The sequence below is a fragment of the Bubalus bubalis genome, chromosome 2 (assembly GCF_019923935.1).
Source record: "Bubalus bubalis isolate 160015118507 breed Murrah chromosome 2, NDDB_SH_1, whole genome shotgun sequence".
Lineage (NCBI taxonomy): Eukaryota > Metazoa > Chordata > Mammalia > Artiodactyla > Bovidae > Bubalus > Bubalus bubalis.
The window spans coordinates 86,578,982-86,598,981 of record NC_059158.1 but is presented as its reverse complement, the minus strand read 5'-3'; the positions used below and the strand labels follow the sequence as shown (position 1 = coordinate 86,598,981).

Genomic DNA, 20,000 nt, shown 5'->3' with positions numbered 1-20,000 from the left:
ACTGCAAAGTAACACCTATAAGGCCTGACTCAGCCAAAAAAGGACTAAGGAAGGAAGGGAGGGAGACAGAAGAAAAGAAAGAAGAGAAACAAGAAAACAAGCTTTTGAGAGATGAGCTAAAAATTGTGATGAAAATTCTACTCTGGGAAAATGTTTTAAGAACTGTTTGAGAGAAGCTTCTGTTTTTGTTACCTCTTCCTTCCCTAAGTTGGAAGATTCATTTCTTTCCTCCAAAAGCTTAATTTGATTAATATAGAATTGATTTTTTTATTAAACTCCTGAATTTTGTATGTGTTTGTGTGTGTGACATAAAGGCATCCTAATAAAAGCCAGATCTTACTGAATATTGTTTAAGGATTTTGCTCAAAGAAGACTTTATAAATGAGAAATAGAATAACTTTTAAATTTACTTACTCTGTTGTGCACATTACCTGCTGCTATACTTACATCTCAGATAAACTAACTATTGTGATACTTCAATAAAAACAGATTTTATTTTATAGTGTTTGGGGGTTTATCATATTAAAATGTTACCTGTGTGAGAAAGAGTATTAAAATTTAGCCAAATTCTCTCCATCAATGTTATTCTGTATTTTAAATATTCACACATTGGAATTCATAATAAACTTAGATTTTTATCAGCATCACTGGTGTAATGGTGCCATGCATGATTCCCATAATAAACTTAGATTTTAAATAAATACTGAAAACAGCACAATCAGCATTGTAGCTATTCCATAATGCCTCATTTTGAAAATGTTGAGTATATATTTATCTTAATGACAGAGGTACATAAATATAAATATGACAGAATTAACAGTAATATTATAGTATGTATAAAATGTAATATTATGATATCATGTCATAAAGTGTGATTCTAGATTATGTTCCTGAGTATTCCTCACTATTTATAGTTCCTTCAAGTGACAAGTGTTTTAATTATCTTTAGGTTCGATCCATAGTGAGCGACTTTGCTGTCTTTCTTACGATTCTATGTATGGTTTTAATTGACTATGCCATTGGGATCCCGTCTCCAAAACTACAAGTACCAAGTGTTTTCAAGGTGAAGTTATCATAGCATTTACTATCTCTCCATCTCTGTAGGTCTAATTTTTATTCAGATGATGGCTATAAACCTACCACTTGGGATTTTCATGAAAATATAAAGAATAGTGATTAATATAACAGAAAATAAAATGCTCACAGCCCAACTACAATTTTGGCCTAATATTAAAAAATAAATAGTAATCACAGAAATAGAGACCTGGAAGCCACTTGAAAAAGTTTCCTGTTAATTCTTCCAGTAGGAATATCTATATTCCTAAAAGATAAGGAAACATTTTTAAAATAAGGGAAATGCATTTTCTTTTTGCAGAATTGCACAATGGATAGGGATTGGAAAACAAATAAAATTAGGTCTGAAATAGAGTTTGAACCACATTACAACTATGACCTTGGGCCAGTTATTTAATCTCTTTGAAGCTTGTTTTCTCACCTATCAAACAGAGCTGGGGACTTCCTCAAAGAATTGTCAAAATGAATTCATTTGGGACTCATCTCAGGCACCAACCATGTTTAGAACCCTTCCCTGAGTGTCTTTTTGCTGTTTTTACTTAGTGGCCTGGATACACATCTAAAATGAGTTATACACAGTTGTCAATGTGATATTTGTAAAAGTGAATGAATTTGCCAATCCAATAGCACATATGATAATGGTAATATAATTTTATTTAATATAGATATTGATTGAGAACACAGATTTTTGAGCCAGTCTATCAGAGTTGAAATCTTGTCTTCACCACTCACTAGCTTTGGGACCTTGAGAAATTTATTCCCTATGCCTGTTTCCTTGTCTGTAACTTCTTTAGACTGTTGTGAAGGGAAAAAGTGAGTTGAAATATTTAAAACACTTAGAATGGTGCCTGGTACCATGTTTTGTGAATATTGTTATTAAATATAATTACTTGGCATATCAGTTTATAATTAGGGCTTTCCTGGTATTGTCTGTAAAACTTCATTTGATTAGATATTTATTAATCCAGTTAATAACTATGCATTCTTTAATTTTTCACAGCCCACAAGAGATGATCGTGGCTGGTTTGTTACACCTTTAGGTCCAAATCCATGGTGGACAGTAATAGCTGCTATTATTCCAGCTTTACTTTGTACTATTCTAATTTTTATGGACCAACAGATTACAGCTGTCATTATCAACAGAAAAGAACATAAGCTAAAGGTATATTTTAGCATCTATTTTAATGTAAATCATTATGATTTAACTGAGATCAATTGATGTTTGTTATGTTTATTATGCTTTGTATTCTATATTATACTTTGTATTCTATAGTCATTTGCAGAGTGAAATATTAAAATTTTCAGATTTATAATTTTATTTTCTATATTCATGGTACTTTGTCTTACAATAAGCTTAAATTGATTATTAATTAATTTATTTATGGCACTTGGCTGAGCTCTAAATTCTAAAACCCTACCTCTAGGACTTAAAATTTAAAAATGTTGCCAAAGTTCTAGTGTTCTTTACCATGTTTAACACATTTTAATGAAATGGTCTGTTTTGGTGAAGTGTAGTTTTACCAATTTGTCTTACATCTGAGATTCTTCCATTTCTATATTTGACTCTGTCTATTAGATTGCATTTATTTTGGAAAAAATTACATCTTCAAATAATTCTCATTTTTCTTTAGTTATTTCTCCATCTATAATGTCTATGACATCAAAACCAAGTTATAAATGTTATAGTTTTTAAGTGACATCTTTGTTTAGTTTTATTGCAGATTTCAATGATTTTCTTTTACAAAGAGAATAAATATAAATATATTTTACTTATTATATTCTGACCCTGCCATTTTGCAACTGTGAATAAAGTTGTTCATTGGTATGAGATATGTAATGTGAGCACTGTTGTTTATAGGAATGTATTAAGTTAAATTGAACCAACAAAATCACTGAATGGTTAAAAGTACTCTGAATCAAACCTTATAAAAATTAGAACACACACAATCTTGTTTTTTTCTGGTATCATGGGATAATGGTGAGCTATCGTCATATAGTCTTTAAATTCTAGGAAAAATTTTGTCAGAGCATCAGAAATTATACTTTATAGAATTTTTAAGTATGTACCTTAGAAAGATTTTAAAAACCTGATTGAACTATTTGATAGGAAGTAGTAATGACATAGTAAAACCTGATGACTTCACAAAAGTTAATAAAGGACTGAATGAACCAGCGAATATTATCTTTTATGGTTTCTATCTGAAAAATTACAGGTTTGAATCTTGTGTTTTCTGGGAGTAGGGAAAACCTTCCTCTCAAACTAATTATGAAAATAATTTGGTAAAATTATATGTTATAAACAAAACAATTATATTTTCTCTCTATCTGACTCCTCCAGAAATTTGAAACTCTTAGGTTTCCAGTATGGAGAAGGCAATGGCAACCCACTCCAGTACTCTTGCCTGGAAAATCTCATGGGTGGAGGAGCCTAGTAGGCTGCACTCCATGGAGCCGCGAAGAGTTGGACATGACTGACTTCACTTTCACTTTTCACTTTCACTCATTGGAGAAGGAAATGGCAACCCACTCCAGTGTTCTTGCCTGGAGAATCCCAGGGACAGGGGAGCCTGGTGGGCTGCCTGTCTATGGGGTCGCACAGAGTCGGACATGACTGAAGCGACTTAGCAGCAGCAGTAATGACATAAATATAAGAAACCACAGTTATTTGCAATAAATCCTACTGAAAAGGAATTTTGTCTGTTATATTGGGGAGAATGTGTATCTGTTTTAAAATAAAGAGCATTTTTTTAATTTTGTTTTTAGAAAGTAACAAGAGTGCTCAAAACCTTTTTAAAAAAATGAGCTCATATTAACTTCTTGTTTTTGTCAAAGAAAAATTTTAATTATTAAAGGTATATTCTACAAAAATATCACATGAAGTTCTTAGTTACTAGACCAATGAAGTTCTTAGTTACTAGACCAATGATGTGCTGGTACATGTTTAACAACCAGTTCTCTGTGTGTAAAAAAAATACCCTGATTTATAATGTTTGCCGATTTTCATGATGTGAATACTCCCATCATGGCCCATTTCAAGCTACCAAAGTGACATCAATTGGCAGGAAGAAAATTGAAAATTAAACAATTGGCTCTTATAAGTCTATATGAGCTGGCTCCAAAATACTGCTGAACTACATTATTCAATATTGGAAACTTTGAATCATTTACAGCTCTCGAAATAAGAAATTCAGATTTCCAAGTTAGTAGTCAACTTATTTAATATCAATCATTCAAAAATATTTGATATTAAAATATCAGCCTTCTGCAAAAGCAAATACTGCCACAACCTAATTATTAAAGTTACAGAGTTAAGTAATCTATAAAGCTGGTGTTAAGAACTTTATGTTGAACACTGTTAGTCTGCTATTCTCTAAGAAGTAGGAAAACATTTTTCCTAGACACCAGTTTATTTTTTAAAACTGAAAATATCTCCATTTTTCTCATCTCTATTTTTATTGTATACCGAAATATGTATTTTCATACTGCATATGTTGCATGTTTTTTTTTTTTTTGCATAAGAGCATTATCATGTTAATCCTCCCATGTCAACAGTATAAGGCTGCATTATCATTTTAATGGAAGTTTATATATTTCCTTGTATGACACGTGTTTTTAAATGAACTAAAAGACTCTTGTTTTAGAAAGAAAGCTATATAATCATTCTTTCCCTTTCAAAGGAAGTTGGGGTTTTTTTTGTTTTTGCTTTTATAATTAGGCAGAAATATTACTAATTTCACTGAAAAATTCTCTTTGTATATTTGTTTTCCAAATATTAGTGGAATTATATTAAAACAGAACATAGAAGTAAATGAAGAATTGCCAAGGGTGATGTTACCTCTTTGGCTGTCCTGTATGCTTGCCCTTTCCAAATCTCTCTACCTTATAATCACATAATGCTTGTTCCTTTTCTTCCTGAGTCCATGGTAGGCCCTTGACATTCACAGACTTTCCAAAGCTCCAGATCAATAAATGTACTATGTTATTCCACCTTTATGTATCATGTAGACTAGCTAAAATATAGTAAAGCATTCTTTAAGTTGTCCTTTCAATTACCTTCTTTTCTAGAATTAAATGCTTTTGTCGAATTAAAGCATTTAATATTTTTGTCACTAAAATGAAGTTGAGACTATATTATTAAACTATATTATATTATTTATACATTACTTTTTATTGTACAAATTGCTGTGTAGTCAAAAGATGCCTATTTTACCCCTTAATAGCCTGGATTTAATAGACAGAGCAAATCTGGTTTAATCATAAAGCCAGATAAGGCTTTGCTATATTGTCACAAGAAGAAGAGTTGGTCTTTTCTTGGCCACTATGAGTCTGAACACCCCCAATTTCCTTTGGATACGGACATTTTCAAAGTAAGTTCTGTCCAGTGAACGTGTTTTATCTACACCGAATTCTTTTCTTTTTGGCCTCTAACCCTGTGTTCTCTAAGCTTCAGTATCACGTGGCCTGCTGCTACTGATTTTCCTGTTTAACAGCAAAAAATCACTTTCTCAGAATGTTCTTTACTCAGAGTAACGGTCTGGTCCATAACCGCTCTCCCCACCTGTTGCTTCCCTGAAATGTCTGCACGTTCTCTGCCTTTTACTTGAACCACATTGTCACAAAAAGACACCTGTTTCTTGAATATATCCCCAGACCACAAGTTAACCACATTATCAACTTTTGCTGATTTTCTTTTCTTATTTGAAAACCCGTTTTTTTCTTGATTGGAGCATTCCCTGAGATAGTTAAATGAATGACGGCTTCTAGATTCTGTATCAAGCATCTGGTAGAGGTCATGTTATATATTTAAGTCGACATCACATAGCCAAGTCACCTAGAAATTTCATCATTTCATTCTTTATCTCTTCCAAACTTACGTTTTAGATCTTTTCACGTTTTTCTTCCCTTCCATTACCAAAACCAGTTGCTGAGGTTTTCTCCTAGATGAATTTTTTTATTTTAGAGGATTTTTCTCCTACTACTAAATTTTTTTTTGTCATTTTGTGTTACAACGTATGCAATAAAGCTGTGTTGAGCTGAAGAGTCTAGCGCCAACTCACAGGGTAAGTGACTGACTCCTCCCTCAGAATGAAGAATTTCAAGACCAGCAAAACTTTAACTCACAACACCTCATGATCTTTAGGTCACTCAAAAGCATCAGAGTTGCAAATGTAAAAACTTGAGAATGCAAATTGCTATTCATATTATATGTAGATGCAAATCCATACTCTCTCTAGCATTTCTCATTTGTTTGTTTCTACCCTAGAGAAGTAGAATAAACATTGGTTAACTGAATCCCTTTGAAAATCATGAAAAATTTCCACTTTTAAAAGAAGTATATTCTCTAAAAGTGGAAAGCTACTGTCTTTCAGAAAAGAAAGTTTCTGTTAAGATATAACTGTGGGCTTTTCTTCATGTTTCTGTAGACAGTTCAGGCTTCTTTTGACATCATTTTTTAATAAACAGCAATACAATCCCAGATCACTGGAGTAAATGAATGCATTTGCCACATTCATTTGGCACCACATTCTCTTGATGATTATGGCATTTGATATGTTCTTTTCTGCCCTCTTTGTCAGCCTGGTTCTTCATGTCAATCTATAGTCTTTTATGTGGTTAACTTGACAGATGCAGGAAATTGCTGCCAAGCTTGGAATGAATTTTTTCAGCAGTGGCATCTGGGCATCAGATGGTCCTCTTGGCTGGCCTCTTGTCTTGCTGCATGTTGGTTTCAGTGGGGTCTGGTGTAGCATCACCTGTTGCTATGCTCCCTTTTCCTCCCATATGTCCATTTCCCGTGTTTCATGGATGAATGTGAGAATAGAAGCTCTGATTCTGTCTTTATTTCAGAAAAAAAATCTACAGAAATATGTTAGAAGGTACAGAGTTCTCTCTCTGACAAAGGGATACTTCCTTTTGGCTGGCATGCCTATAAGCTAATAATTTGGTTACAAAGACCATGGTTTTGAAGACATTTTAAATGGAAGGCAAGATGAAGGATGATGATTAATTAGTGGAAGTGCCAGAACTGCTTTATTTCCTTTGACTCACATTAAATTAAGCTGCTCCCATTGTTGTACAACATAATCAGGGGGAAATTGTATTTTTGATTTTATTATCTGCTTGGACTTTACAAAGCTAGCTTTCTAAATTTAAAAAGGAAATTATTCTCTTGGAAAGTGTTATTTTGTCTGCTTACTGCAGTCTAGCATCCCACAGTTTACATTTGTATCATATTTTTTTTAACAGCAAGCAAGTGATTTTATTTTTTAAAAACTTATAATTTTGTTCTGGGGTATAGCCAACTAACAATGTTGTGATAGTTTCAGGTAAACAACGAAGGGATTCAGCCCTACATTCTCCTCCAAACTCCCCTCCCATCCAGGCTACCACGTCATATTTTTGAAACACTAAGACAAGAACTATAGGAAATGGTTGTCATGAAGAAGGCCTTGCTCATGTTCTTATGCCATAGGGAGCATATACTGTGGGAAAGACCGGGGTGTCCTGAAAGCATAAGCCTGACTCTCAAGTCCCCATGTCCTCTGCCTTCCTCTCGTGTCTCTCTCTCAGCTGCTAGCACCTCTTCCATTCTCTCTTAGCACTACCACAGATTTGCACAACAGCCCAGGGGCACCATTTACATTGCACTGCCTCAGTGGCAAGGGCTGGAAGATCAGGTCCTTTGCTGTCCTATGTTCACACTGCACTGTTCCTAGGAAAAGACTTGTCTAACTGGTTAAGACTCTGTCCTTCTTTTTCTTTGGGACTAAAAATTTTTACTTATTTAATTAATTTATTTTTGACTGCGCTGGGTCCTCGTTGCTATCCAGGCTTTTCTCTAGTTGTGGTGAGTGGGGGACTCTCTAGCTGGAATGCACAGGCTTCTCATTGTGGTGGCTTCTCTTGTTGTGGAGCACAGGTTCAAGAGCATGTGGACTCAGTAGTTGGGACTCGCAGGCTCTAGAGAACAAGCTCAGTAGTTGTGGCATGTGGGCTTAATTGTCCCTCAGCATGTGGGATCTTCCTCGACCAGGGATCGAACCCATGTCTCCTGCATTAGCAGGAGGATTCTTTTCCACTGAGTCATAGGAAGCCCAATGGGACTAAAATTTGAGTTCTATCGTATGCAACTACATCTTCCAAGATGTTCTGCAAAAGGACTAGGGGACCATAGTCTGGCTCTGGTGAAGCTTCTTATACTTTCTTGGTCATGCTGATACAAAGGTGTTTCTCTTCCCGCCTTCCAGCTCTCTCCAGAAAACCTCTCCAGAGTTATTAGCAGAAAATGTCTCCAGATTTATTAGCCGAAAAATTGTCTAGGGTCATATTCACAAGTGAAATTGAGTTTAGGCATTTGGGTGAACCTGGAGCATTACTGCAGCTAAGCTGACCCAAGGAAGAGTGCCACTGAATCGGTGACAATGCAGGGGGAAAAAAGGTTCTTGTGTGGATATGTCTCATTTTCTTTTCTCTGTCATTTCCTGCACTTTTATAATTTGGCAGGGGTAAGCAGAAAGGGAAGGAAGTACAACTAATTTTAAGGGTGTTTTTCATAATAAAACAATGAAACAGAATAGCAGAAAGAAAACACTACCATGACAAATACACATCAAATACTCAGTATGTTTTACCTTCAAGGCTATATTGGCTTTCAGATAAACTAGACACTGCTTGCAGCTTGGTAAAACTGCCTGTAAAAACAGTCAAAATTACTCCTCTAGAATAATTAGGAATTTCTGCTCACATTCATAATAATAAATTTAACAGTTAAATTTATTTTAAAATTACACCTAAATTTGATTCTAAAAATGTTTCAGTTATGCATATTTCCTTTTAAAATTGCCAGTCTGTGACTTTTTGATTGCTTACTGTATGTTAATGATTGCACTAAAAACTGGGATATACTGAGAAATTATGTGATAAGTTTACCTGCCCTTAAGAAACATATACATATTTTTATTAAGCCTTGAAACAAGTAAGTACAAAAGAAGAAAGTTTTTGTTCAACTGTGAAAATATGGTAGTCCCTAACATTTACTTGGTGCTTGCTAATATATCAGACATTGTTCTAAATGATGTGAAAATCATTTGTAAATTATTTAATTCTCAGAACAACTCAGCACTATGTCTCTTGTCATCATCATCACCATTTTTCAGATAGGGGAACAGAGGCACAAAAGTTTAGATGATTCATTCAAGATCATTGCTTAAGCTGGCATTTGATTCCTGGCTGGATCATGGAAAAAGCAAAAGAGTTCCAGAAAAACATCTATTTCTGCTTTATTGACTATGCCAAGGCCTTTGACTGTGTGGATCACAATAAACTGTGGAAAATTCTGAAAGAGATGGGAATACCAGACCACCTGACCTGCCTCTTGAGAAACCTATATGCAGGTCAGGAAGCAACAGTTAGAACCTGACATGGAACAACAGACTGGTTCCATATAGGAAAAGGAATACGTCAAGGCTGTATATTGTCACCCTGCTTATTTAACTTCTTTGCAGAGTACATCATGAGAAACTCTGGGCTGGAAGAAGCACAAGCTGGAATCAAGATTGCCGGGAGAAATATCAATAACCTCAGATATGCAGATGACACTGCCCTTATGGCAGAAAGTGAAGAGGAACTAAAAAGCCTCTTAATGAAAGAGGAGAGTGAACAAGTTGTCTTAAAGCTCAACATTCAGAAAACTAAGATCATGGCATCTGGTCCCATCACTTCATGGGAAATAGATGGGGAAACAGTGGAAACAGTGTCAGACTTTATTTTTTGGGGCTCCAAAATCACTGCAGATGGTGATTGCAGCCATGAAATTAAAAGATGCTTACTCCTTGGAAGGAAAGTTATGACCAACCTAGATAGCATATTCAAAAGCAGAGACATTACTTTGCCAACAAAGGTCCGTCTCAGTTCAGTTCAGTTCAGTTCAGTCTCTCAGTCATGTCCAACTCTTTGTGACCCAATGAACTGCAGCATGCCAGGCCTCCCTGCCTATCACCAACTCCCAGAGTTAACCCAAACTCATGTCCATCGAGTCGGTGATGCCATCCAGCCATCTCATCCTCTGTTGTCCCCTTTTCCTCCTGCCCCCAATCCCTCCCAGCATCAGAATCTTTTCCAATAAGTCAACTCTTCGCATGAGGTGGCCAAAGTACTGGAGTTTCAGCTTTAGCATCATTCCTTCCAAAGAACACCCAGGACTGATCTCCTTCAGAATGGACTGGTTGGATCTCCTTGCAGTCCAAGGGACTCTCAAGAGTCTTCTCCAACACCACAGTTCAAAAGCATCAATTCTTCGGCGCTCAGCTTTCTTCACAGTCCAACTCTCACATCCATACATGACCACTGGAAAAACCATAGCCTTGACTAGATGGACACTTGTTGGCAAAGTAATGTCTCTGCTTTTGAATATGCTATCTAGGTTGGTCATAACTTTCCTTCCAAGGAGTAAGCATCTTTTAATTTCATGGCTGCAATCACCATCTGCAGTGATTTTGGAGCCCCAAAAAATAAAGTCTGACACTGTTTCCACTGTTTCCCCATCTATTTCCCATGAAGTGATGGGACCAGATGCCATGACCTTCGTTTTCTGAATGTTGAGCTTTAAGCCAACTTTTCCACTCTCCTTTTTCACTTTCATCAAGAGGCTTTTTAGTTCCTCTTCACTTTCTGCCATAAGGGTGGTGTCATCTGCATATTTGAGGTTATTGATATTTCTCCCGGCAATCTTGATTCCAGCTTGTGCTTCTTCCAACCTGTCTAGTCAATGGTTTTTCAGTGGTCATGTATGGATGTGAGAGTTGGACTGTGAAGAAAGCTGAGCGCCGAAGAATTGATGCTTTTGAACTGTGGTGTTGGAGAAGACTCTTGAGAGTCCCTTGGACTGCAAGGAGATCCAACCAGTCCATTCTAAAGGAGATCAGTCCTGGGTGTTCTTTGGCAGGAATGATGCTAAAGCTGAATCTCCAATACTTTGGCCACCTCACACGAAGAGTTGACTCATTGGAAAAGTCTCTGATGCTGGGAGGGACTGGGGACAGGAGAAGGGGACGACAGGGGATGAGATGGCTGGATGGCATCACCGACTCGATGGACATCAGTTTGGGTTAACTCTGGGAATTGGTGATGGACAGGGAGGCGTGGCATGCTGCAATTCATAGGGTCATAAAGAGTCGGACATGACTGAGCGTCTGAACTGAACTGAACCTGTCTCCAGAACTTATACTCTTAACCATCTTATTACACTACCTCTCATGAAGTAGTCATTTAAAGTTGGAATGTAAAATAGCGTTTGCTAACTCTTAGGCTTTACACTATTTCCTATGGGTGATGGTGACAGAGCTGTTCCTCATCTTGTTTGTGTCCTCTAAGGACTCTTAGCCAACCAGTTTCCTCAAGGTAACAGTCTTCAGTTCTCCACACCTCCGCATGTCCCATGCATCCATTTTTCCTTATTTACATTTCCTATCTCATTCAAGAGAGCACTGAAGTTTGCAACATCTGTAAGTCAGTGATGGAGTAGAATCATATAGGGGATAGAAAGCACAAAACTGTCATTTTAAGGAGAGGCCAAATTTTCTAGTGCTGCAAGAGATGAGAACAAGATAGTTCTATGCTAGGATAAAAATGAGTATGTAAAAGGAAGTTTAGGTTCTATGATATTATTTTTCACAATAAAAGTCAACCATTGAGACAAAAGAGGGTAAATGGAAAGGACTTAACAAGAGTTTATCCTTTAGGAGTTCTTAGCAAGGGGCTTCCTGGATATTGTCAGGAAGTGGTGTCTAGTCACAACCAGGCCATTCTTAGTTCTACTGGGGACACAGTCGTTACTTTGTTTTCTCAGCCTAATGCCTGATATATAATTGATGCTCAATAATTTTTTGTATAAATTAATGATGAAAGACATGAATTACAAATTAGCCTGCCCATTTAAGGAACCAAAGTAAAGGGACTGTATTTGATAATGACTTTACCTATTCGTAGAAATAGAATGGAAACTAATGTACTAGTAAGCCAGAATTATATCTATTAAAATATGTAGAAGTCACTATAATCATAATTGCAGTAGGAACATCTGTAGCTTTTCTGTAAGTGGACTGTATATTTTGAGACTATTCTCTTTTTATCTTTAATTTATTTTGCATTTCAGAATCAGTTATATAAGATTCAAAACAGTACCTCTTTTCTGTTCTGTGGTGGTATCATCGGTATTTATGCCAAATTCAGGTGGAATGAGAATCCTGTTTTCTTTCTCTTAACAGAAAGGTTGTGGGTACCATCTGGATCTGTTAATGGTGGCTGTCATGCTGGGTGTGTGCTCCATCATGGGCCTGCCGTGGTTTGTGGCTGCCACTGTCCTTTCCATCACTCATGTCAACAGCCTGAAACTGGAATCTGAATGTTCAGCTCCAGGAGAACAACCCAAATTTCTTGGCATTCGGGAGCAAAGAGTTACTGGGCTTATGATTTTCATTCTCATGGGCTCATCAGTCTTTATGACTAGTATTCTGAAGGTAATGAAATCTCCCTTTGTGAATTTGAGAAAAGGCAGAATATATATATTATTCTTTAAGAAATTTCATTTGAGTCTAAGCCATCAATTTGTAAATATTGTATGGCATGTGATGAAAGTGATGAATTTTTTTTATCATGTTTATATAGCTTCTTACCAAGGGAAATTATGTGCTATATTTTAGAATCCTTAAGTATGTAAAAAATTTAATCTGGCCAAGTAAATTTGATGTATAAATTATTATTGTAATTTTGAAATGGTAATCAGGTTCTGGGAAACAGTCACTCATCTCTGACTAACTTGTGACCTGAGTTTACTGTATGCCTACACAAAAGAAAGTTTCTAATTTCTTGTCAGTGGACAGATACATTTGCAATTGCTATTACTTAGTAAAGGGGGACGGAGAAGGAATGGCACCCCACTCCAGTACTCTTGCCTGGAAAATCCCATGGACAGAGGAGCCTGGTAGACTGCAGTCCATGGGGTCGCTGAGAGTCGGGCACGACTGAGCGACTTCACTTTCACTTTTCACTTTCATGCATTGGAGAAGGAAATGGCAACCCACTCCAGTGTTCTTGCCTAGAGAATCCCAGGGACGGGGGAGCCTCATGGGCTGCCGTCTATGGGGTCGCACAGAGTTGGACACGACTGAAGCGACTTAGTAGCAGCAGCAGCAGTAAAGGGGGAGGCATAGAGATAAGCAGTGCCACGATCATGGCCACATATACAGTTTTGTATTTTAAATGTTCCATAAAACTACTACATGGACATCGTTATTGGATATACTTTTTTTTATGTTTAAAATAATTGAATTCATTTTAAAGATTTTAATTCATTTAAAATAATTGAATTCATTTAAATTTCCCTAATGTAGCAAAATATACTTGATATTAATTGTTTATTATACATCATGTGATTTTATTGATTTTGACCTATTAAATATGTCTAATAGACTTCTTATTATCCCTGTTTAGATATTGGGAAACTAAGGCACAGAAAGCTTAGGTGACTTACCTGAGGCTATGCAGCTAAAAAGTGCTAGAGCTGGGATTTGAGCCCGTGTCTTCTGGCTCTGCCCCATCCTTCTAAAATATTTACCTTTCTGTGTTTTTCTTTGGAAGTACAAAATGTCTCAACCACATTATATTTGAAAATAACCTGTGCCTTTTTTCTAATTGTTCTTTTACAGTTTATTCCTATGCCAGTGCTATATGGAGTGTTTCTTTATATGGGTGCTTCATCACTAAAAGGAATTCAGGTAAATTACTTTATAGTAATATAGTAAGTGAAGTATCTACAGTACAGCTGTGATGCCAGGCCTTAAGGCCTGTTGATGCAAAGTCACTTGAGAGCCAAGAAAATGTCATTATCTGAGCAGTAGCTCTCAGTTACAGTTAAATGTCTTAAAAATTCTTAAAAATGGTTCATAATCTGAGGGTACTTCTGTTTATTATTAGTATATTGAAACTGTGGGGCTTCCCTGGTGGCTCACACAGTATAGAATCTGCCTGCAGTGTGGGAGACCCAGGTTCAATCCCTGGGTTGGGAAGATCCCCTGGAGACAGGAATGGCTGCCCACTCCAGTATTTTGGCCTGGAGCATCCCATGGACAGAGGAGCCTGGTGGGCTACAGTCTATGGGGTTGCAAACAATTGGACATCTGAGTGACTAACACACACACATGTTAAAACTGTAAAAAGTTTATACTTTATTATCCTTTTAGAAAAGGATATCAGTATATTTAAAACTATATAAAATATTAAAATGCTTTTAATCTTTGATACTGTATGATGTATGTGGATCAATGAAAATAGTAAAAAAAATATACACAACAGTAAAATAATTAAGCAATCTATGGTTAATTTAAATTTGATAAAGTAATTTAAAATTGATAAATACAATGACCATAAAAATAACACAGTAAAAATGCTTATGACAAAGCGAAATGTGAGGTGAAAAAGTGGGAAAACAAGTTGTAACTACCACAGGTTTAAGAAACTCTGAGTGTGGGTAGATTAAAAAGGAAGGTGGAGAAAGAAAAACAATTTGTTAAGGTAATAAGATTCTGGGTGATTTTTGCCTTTTATGTTTGCTTTTCTGTTATTATTGCAATTGTCTTTATAGAATTATTTTTATAAATTAATAAGGAAAACCTTATAGATTGTTTAATTATTTGTTAAATAAATATAGTTTTTGCATTAAGTTCCCACTGTTATCTAAAAAATTGCTATAAAACTTATTGGCTTAAAACAGTAAACATTTATTATCTCACAGTTTCTGTGGGTCATAAACTTGGAAACATAATAGCTGGGTGATTTTGGCCCAAGATGCCTTATGTGGCTGCTAGCAAGATGTGGACAAGAACTGCAGTCATTTGAAGGCTTGGATAGGACTAGAAGGTGTTTATCCAAGATGGCTTATCCCAGTGCTGAGGGCAAGAGATGGTAGTGCCTCTCTGGCTATTGGTAAGCGGCCTCTCCACAGCAGAGACCCTTACCTCCATCTGAATGAGAAATATGAGGCAGAGTGAGGCTGAAGTCACGGTGCCTACTGACAGTCTACAAAGTCACATGTGGTCACTTCCACTTTTCTTATATTTGCTAGAAGCCAGTCACTGTGGCCAGTTTGCACACACAAGGAGGGAAATTTAGACTCCATCGCTTGAAGAGAATAATATCAAAGAATTTGCGGATGCATTTAAAAAATACCAGAAGAGGAACTTCCCTAGTGGTACAGTGGATGAGAATCTGCCTGCCAGTGCAGGGGACACTGGTTTGATCCTTGGTTCGGGAAGATTTCACATACCATGGAGCCACTAAGCCCGTGCGCCACAACTATTGAGCCCGCGCTCTAGGGCCCTCAAGTCGCGTTTCCTGAGCCCGTGTGCTGCAGCTACTGAAGCCTGTGTGCCCTAGAGCCCATGCTCTGCAACAAAGAGTAGCCCCAGCTTGCGACTGGAGAAAAGCTGCCTGCAGCAATGAAGACTCAGAGCAGCCCAAAATTAAATGAGTAAAATTTAAAACATTTTTTAAGTGCCACAAGATTATTTTACATTTTTACTGAGACTGTTGGCAAATTATTCCTGCTTATGTTATTATAGTGAGTTGAATAGTACCCCTTCCCCGCACATCCACCTGGAATCTCAGAATGTGACCTTATTTGGAAATAAAGTCTTTGCAGATAAAATCGGTTATGGATTTCAAGAGGAGCTCACCCTGAATTTAGGATGAATCCTAAATCCAATGACTGGAGTCCTTATAAAAAGACAAGAGGACACAGAGACACAGGGAAGAAAGCCACATAAAGGTCGAGGCAGAGACTGGAATTTTGGCACCACAAGTCAGGGTATATCAGGAACCAACAGAAGCTGGAAGAGACAAGAAAATTTTCTTCTCTTCAGCCTTCAGACAGAACAAGACCCCACCAAAACCTCGATTTTGAAATTCTTGCCTCCACACCTGTGAGAAAATAAATTTCTATTGTTTAAGCCACCGAGTTATAATTTGTTACAGCAGCACTAGGAAACTAAGACAGATTTCTACCCGTGGCGGATTCATGTTGATGTATGGCAAAACCAATACAATATTGTAAGGTAATTAGCCTCCAATTAAAATAAATAAATTTAAATTTTAAAAAATGAATATACTACTAAATACACATACATTAGCAAATAAAAAAATAAATAAAATTTCCTTTGAATAATCTTGTTTTATAACAAGACTGTTGTTCCCAAACACTTACATTTTCTTGAAAAGGAGACTAGTTTGAGGATTATTTATTGTATAATTTATTTTTGTTGGCTAAAAGAAAATATGAATTGCCACTTTTTCTTTGACAAGATAGACTCATTACTGTTCAGTGACCTATAAAGGAACAGTCGTCTGACTAAATGTTATTAACTCGTCAAATTAACACTTTTTAAGTGGAGCACAGGGTGTTAGATGGTGAACTGGCGCTTTAACAACAGACCACAAGAGAAACAGAAATAGAAAAGTTTATCACTCATAGGTCTTCACAGGAAGGACCTGGTCTTGAGGGGCCACGTGGGGAGGCCAAGACAAAGTGGAGACAGAGAGAGACAGGACCTAGAGCAGATGCCTTTATTAGGGTCAGTGGGTGGAGCACTTTGGGGTTCCTTGGCTAAGGCTGAAACTGGGCTCTTCAGATCAGAAGAGCAGGGTCTGGTGAGCTTTACAGAGGTCTTATCTAAGGGGTGCAGAAGGAGAAGTAGGCGGGGGAGGTTGTTGATCACAAGGGCCATTGGGGAAATTATACTAGGAACTTATATTTACTTGTGACTCTGCAGGTAGCTATCTAAAGTATGCACTTGCATGAGGGGCTAGGGTAATTTAAGGTCGCTGCAGCCTGCTTGATGGGGCAGAATGGGTGATGTGGCAGCAGCATCGTGGAAGATCTTGGCTAAACTCTCAACGCTGAGGGACAGGCAGCACAGGAACTCTTCTCCTGAAAAAATAATAAATCAGCTTCTGACCTTGGGAGAAGGAAAACCTCTTAGGCCCGAGGATGCTATTGGATGTCAGAACCAAGACAAAACTTTAACATGGTGTTACTGTCAGATCACTAATCACCCAAAGTTGATAGGATGAGTGTGTTCATCCTGATACTGGGTAAAAGTAACTTGGAAGGAGATGTGTTGAATCTTAAGAAATAAAGTACAATCCTCAGGGTTATAACTGAATGTTTCACTGTTACAACACTTGAGAAGTGTTATGCATTTAATTTTACTCTAACTACATTTAATTTGTTCATTTATAACTTTATGTATGAAAAATATTTTTTAAAAGAATTGGTTTGGTAAGACAGATAGGGAAGAGCACTGAAGAGGTTTTGTTTATTTGTTTTGCTGGGGTTTTTTTTTGCCTTTGGCAAAAGTTCTATGAGTACTAATTTCATCTGTAAGTGAAAAGTATTTATTATTAGGCCTCAGGCTCACATAAATACAGCAGCAGAAGTTTAAGAAATAAAGTAAAATCATTTTGATAGCTTCAACAGATTTTCCCCCCTAATTCCACTCACATGATTTTATTATACCCATGAGCTTTGGAACTAAACAAGAATGTCAAATTTTGGAATTATTTGGGGTGTGAATCTTTCAAATGAAAGTTGAGGAAAATATTATCAAAGACCCATGAGAAAAGTATAATGAGTTCTAAATAGCACAGATGAAACAGCAAATAGGGTCTCACACTAAGAAACAGAGTTAGTGAAAATTTAAGTGAGCCCTGAACTCAGGGAACTGAAATTCCTATTTGGAATATTGTGGCTAACTGGATGGAGAAATGGGATGCTGATATTAGGACAAGATCAGAGGTACATGCAAAACTCAGAATACATTTATCATGACTATCATTAGGTACTTGAGCAGTAATAATTAAAAATGTGCAGAATATCAGCAGTTCAAGAAACATGTTAATTTGTTACCCCGTTTGTTCAAAGAATCTTGTATATTACCTGTTTGGCAATATTAAGAAATTTATCTAGGTTTCAGATTGTGCAACATGGCAGGAAAAACAGAACATAGTGTTCTTATGAACGCTGTTTCTGTACTCAGATATATAACCACATTTATATTCATTCCAACACTTTAAGGATCCAAAGTAAAGCAAATGTGCCATTTAAGCAATAACAATGGAATCACCCACACACTGAAGTACAGTTATGCAATAACATAACTTCACACATGGAGAAATGGTAGCTGGGGAAAAAATTAGTTCTATAGAAATTGAAACATTCATTTATAGCCCTGAGGATTTAACTTTATTTTTTCCCTATTCCTATCTCCACCATGCACTGAGTTTTATTTATTTAATGACATGTAATTTTAAGAGATATTTAGGAGTTAGAGATAAAAAGACCCAGTGAAATATTTGTGGACAATATAGAGAGGAACAAACCAGGAACTAATTCAGCACTTAGTACTCTGCATAGGTTTTCAACAAATTTTTTGGAAGGTGTAAATGAATATGACTAAATAAATGGACACTGGATGGACTCAGTTATGTGTGATTCTGGTTTAGATGCCCCAGGGAAGGTCATGCTGTGCCATAAGACAGGTAAAAACAGAAGGAACGTGTTGAACTGAGGATATGAGAAGGTGTCAGTAAAACATGATGTATGACACTACACTGCTGCTGCTGCTGCTAAGTCACTTCAGTCATGTCCGACTCTGTGCGACCCCATAGACGGCGGCCCACCACGCTCCCCCGTCCCTGGGATTCTCCAGGCAAGAACACTGGAGTGGGTTGCCATTTCCTTCTCCAATGCATGAAAGTGAAAAGTGAAAGTGAAGTCGCTGAGTCGTGTCCGACTCTCGTCGACCCCCTGGACTGCAGCCTGCCAGGCTCCACCGTCCATGGGATTTTCCAGGCAAGAGTACTGGAGCGGGGTGCCATTGCCTTCTCCGGACACTACACTGACACCTATTTGACTCTATGGGCATTTTTGTTCCTTGGCGTATTCGAGTAATTTTGGAAAATTTGGTGAAGATTGCTTACAATATTCTCATATAAATTAGCTAAGGACTAAATCTAATGTTACTCTTAAAACACATAGGAGATATTCCATGGTATAAAATAGAACTGACAGTGATTGAAACTGTCATTTTCTAAATCATCACTTCTTGTTGGAAACATTGAAAACTGTAAAATTTGGCCTGAGAAAAATTAAACAAAATGATCTGCATAAAACAAAGCTAACATGCAGTACATTTTGTTAAGTAAACTATGATTGAAGATTTCAGATTCTTGTGGACACTTAATCTATAAAATTTGAATTGGGAAAATTAACTTTGATGGGTAAAAATGTCAAAGCTATTAAAATAATATCTAGTCCAAAAATAATGTACTGTCTTTATGATAAAGTTTAAACAGGAATAACCTTGATCCAGATGAAAATAATGTTAATAAGATACAATTGAAAATATATATAAATGATTTGACAGTGTAGTAGAGGAAACTGATCAATAAATTAAACTGTTAAAATTTGCTCTGAAAATACTTTATTAATAACAATTCATCTAGGTTAAATCTTTATGTCCAAGGTATTTGTATCTTTAGAAACAGCACCAAAACCTTTTATGGGGATGAAAGTGGCAAGGTCAAAACAGCAGAATCAAAATAAGGAGGAACATCCCACACAGCAGCTGCATGTGAGTCTAGAGCTCGAGACAGAAAGAGCTGCAGTAGAGATTGAGGGCTGGGAGTCTAGCAAGTGTGTGAAAGCTGAAACAGTGGGTATGGATGAAATACTCAGTAAAGAAGGGTGCAGGGAACCCCAGTACTTAAAGGACAAGTAAGGGAAGAAATTGACAGGTGATGATGAAGACGAGGGTGATGATTATGTTTTGTCTCAAGGCTATCCTCTCTGAGGGAGCAATGTTTAGCATTGGCAT

The 20,000-nt window shown here is 36.7% G+C and overlaps 1 protein-coding gene across 9 annotated transcripts in view; it reads left to right on the top strand.

The window, feature by feature from the left end:
- The window catches only part of SLC4A10 (solute carrier family 4 member 10), a 344,973-nt gene that overhangs the window by 303,600 nt on the left and 21,373 nt on the right, over window positions 1-20,000 (top strand). For all 9 annotated transcript variants that reach the window (XM_025275927.2, XM_006074289.3, XM_044934690.1 and 6 more), the window contains 4 exons: window positions 950-1,063; window positions 2,075-2,236; window positions 12,339-12,590; window positions 13,779-13,847. In XM_025275927.2, coding sequence (XP_025131712.1) covers window positions 950-1,063; window positions 2,075-2,236; window positions 12,339-12,590; window positions 13,779-13,847 — 597 coding nt within the window. The remainder of the gene's footprint in view (window positions 1-949; window positions 1,064-2,074; window positions 2,237-12,338; window positions 12,591-13,778; window positions 13,848-20,000) is intronic.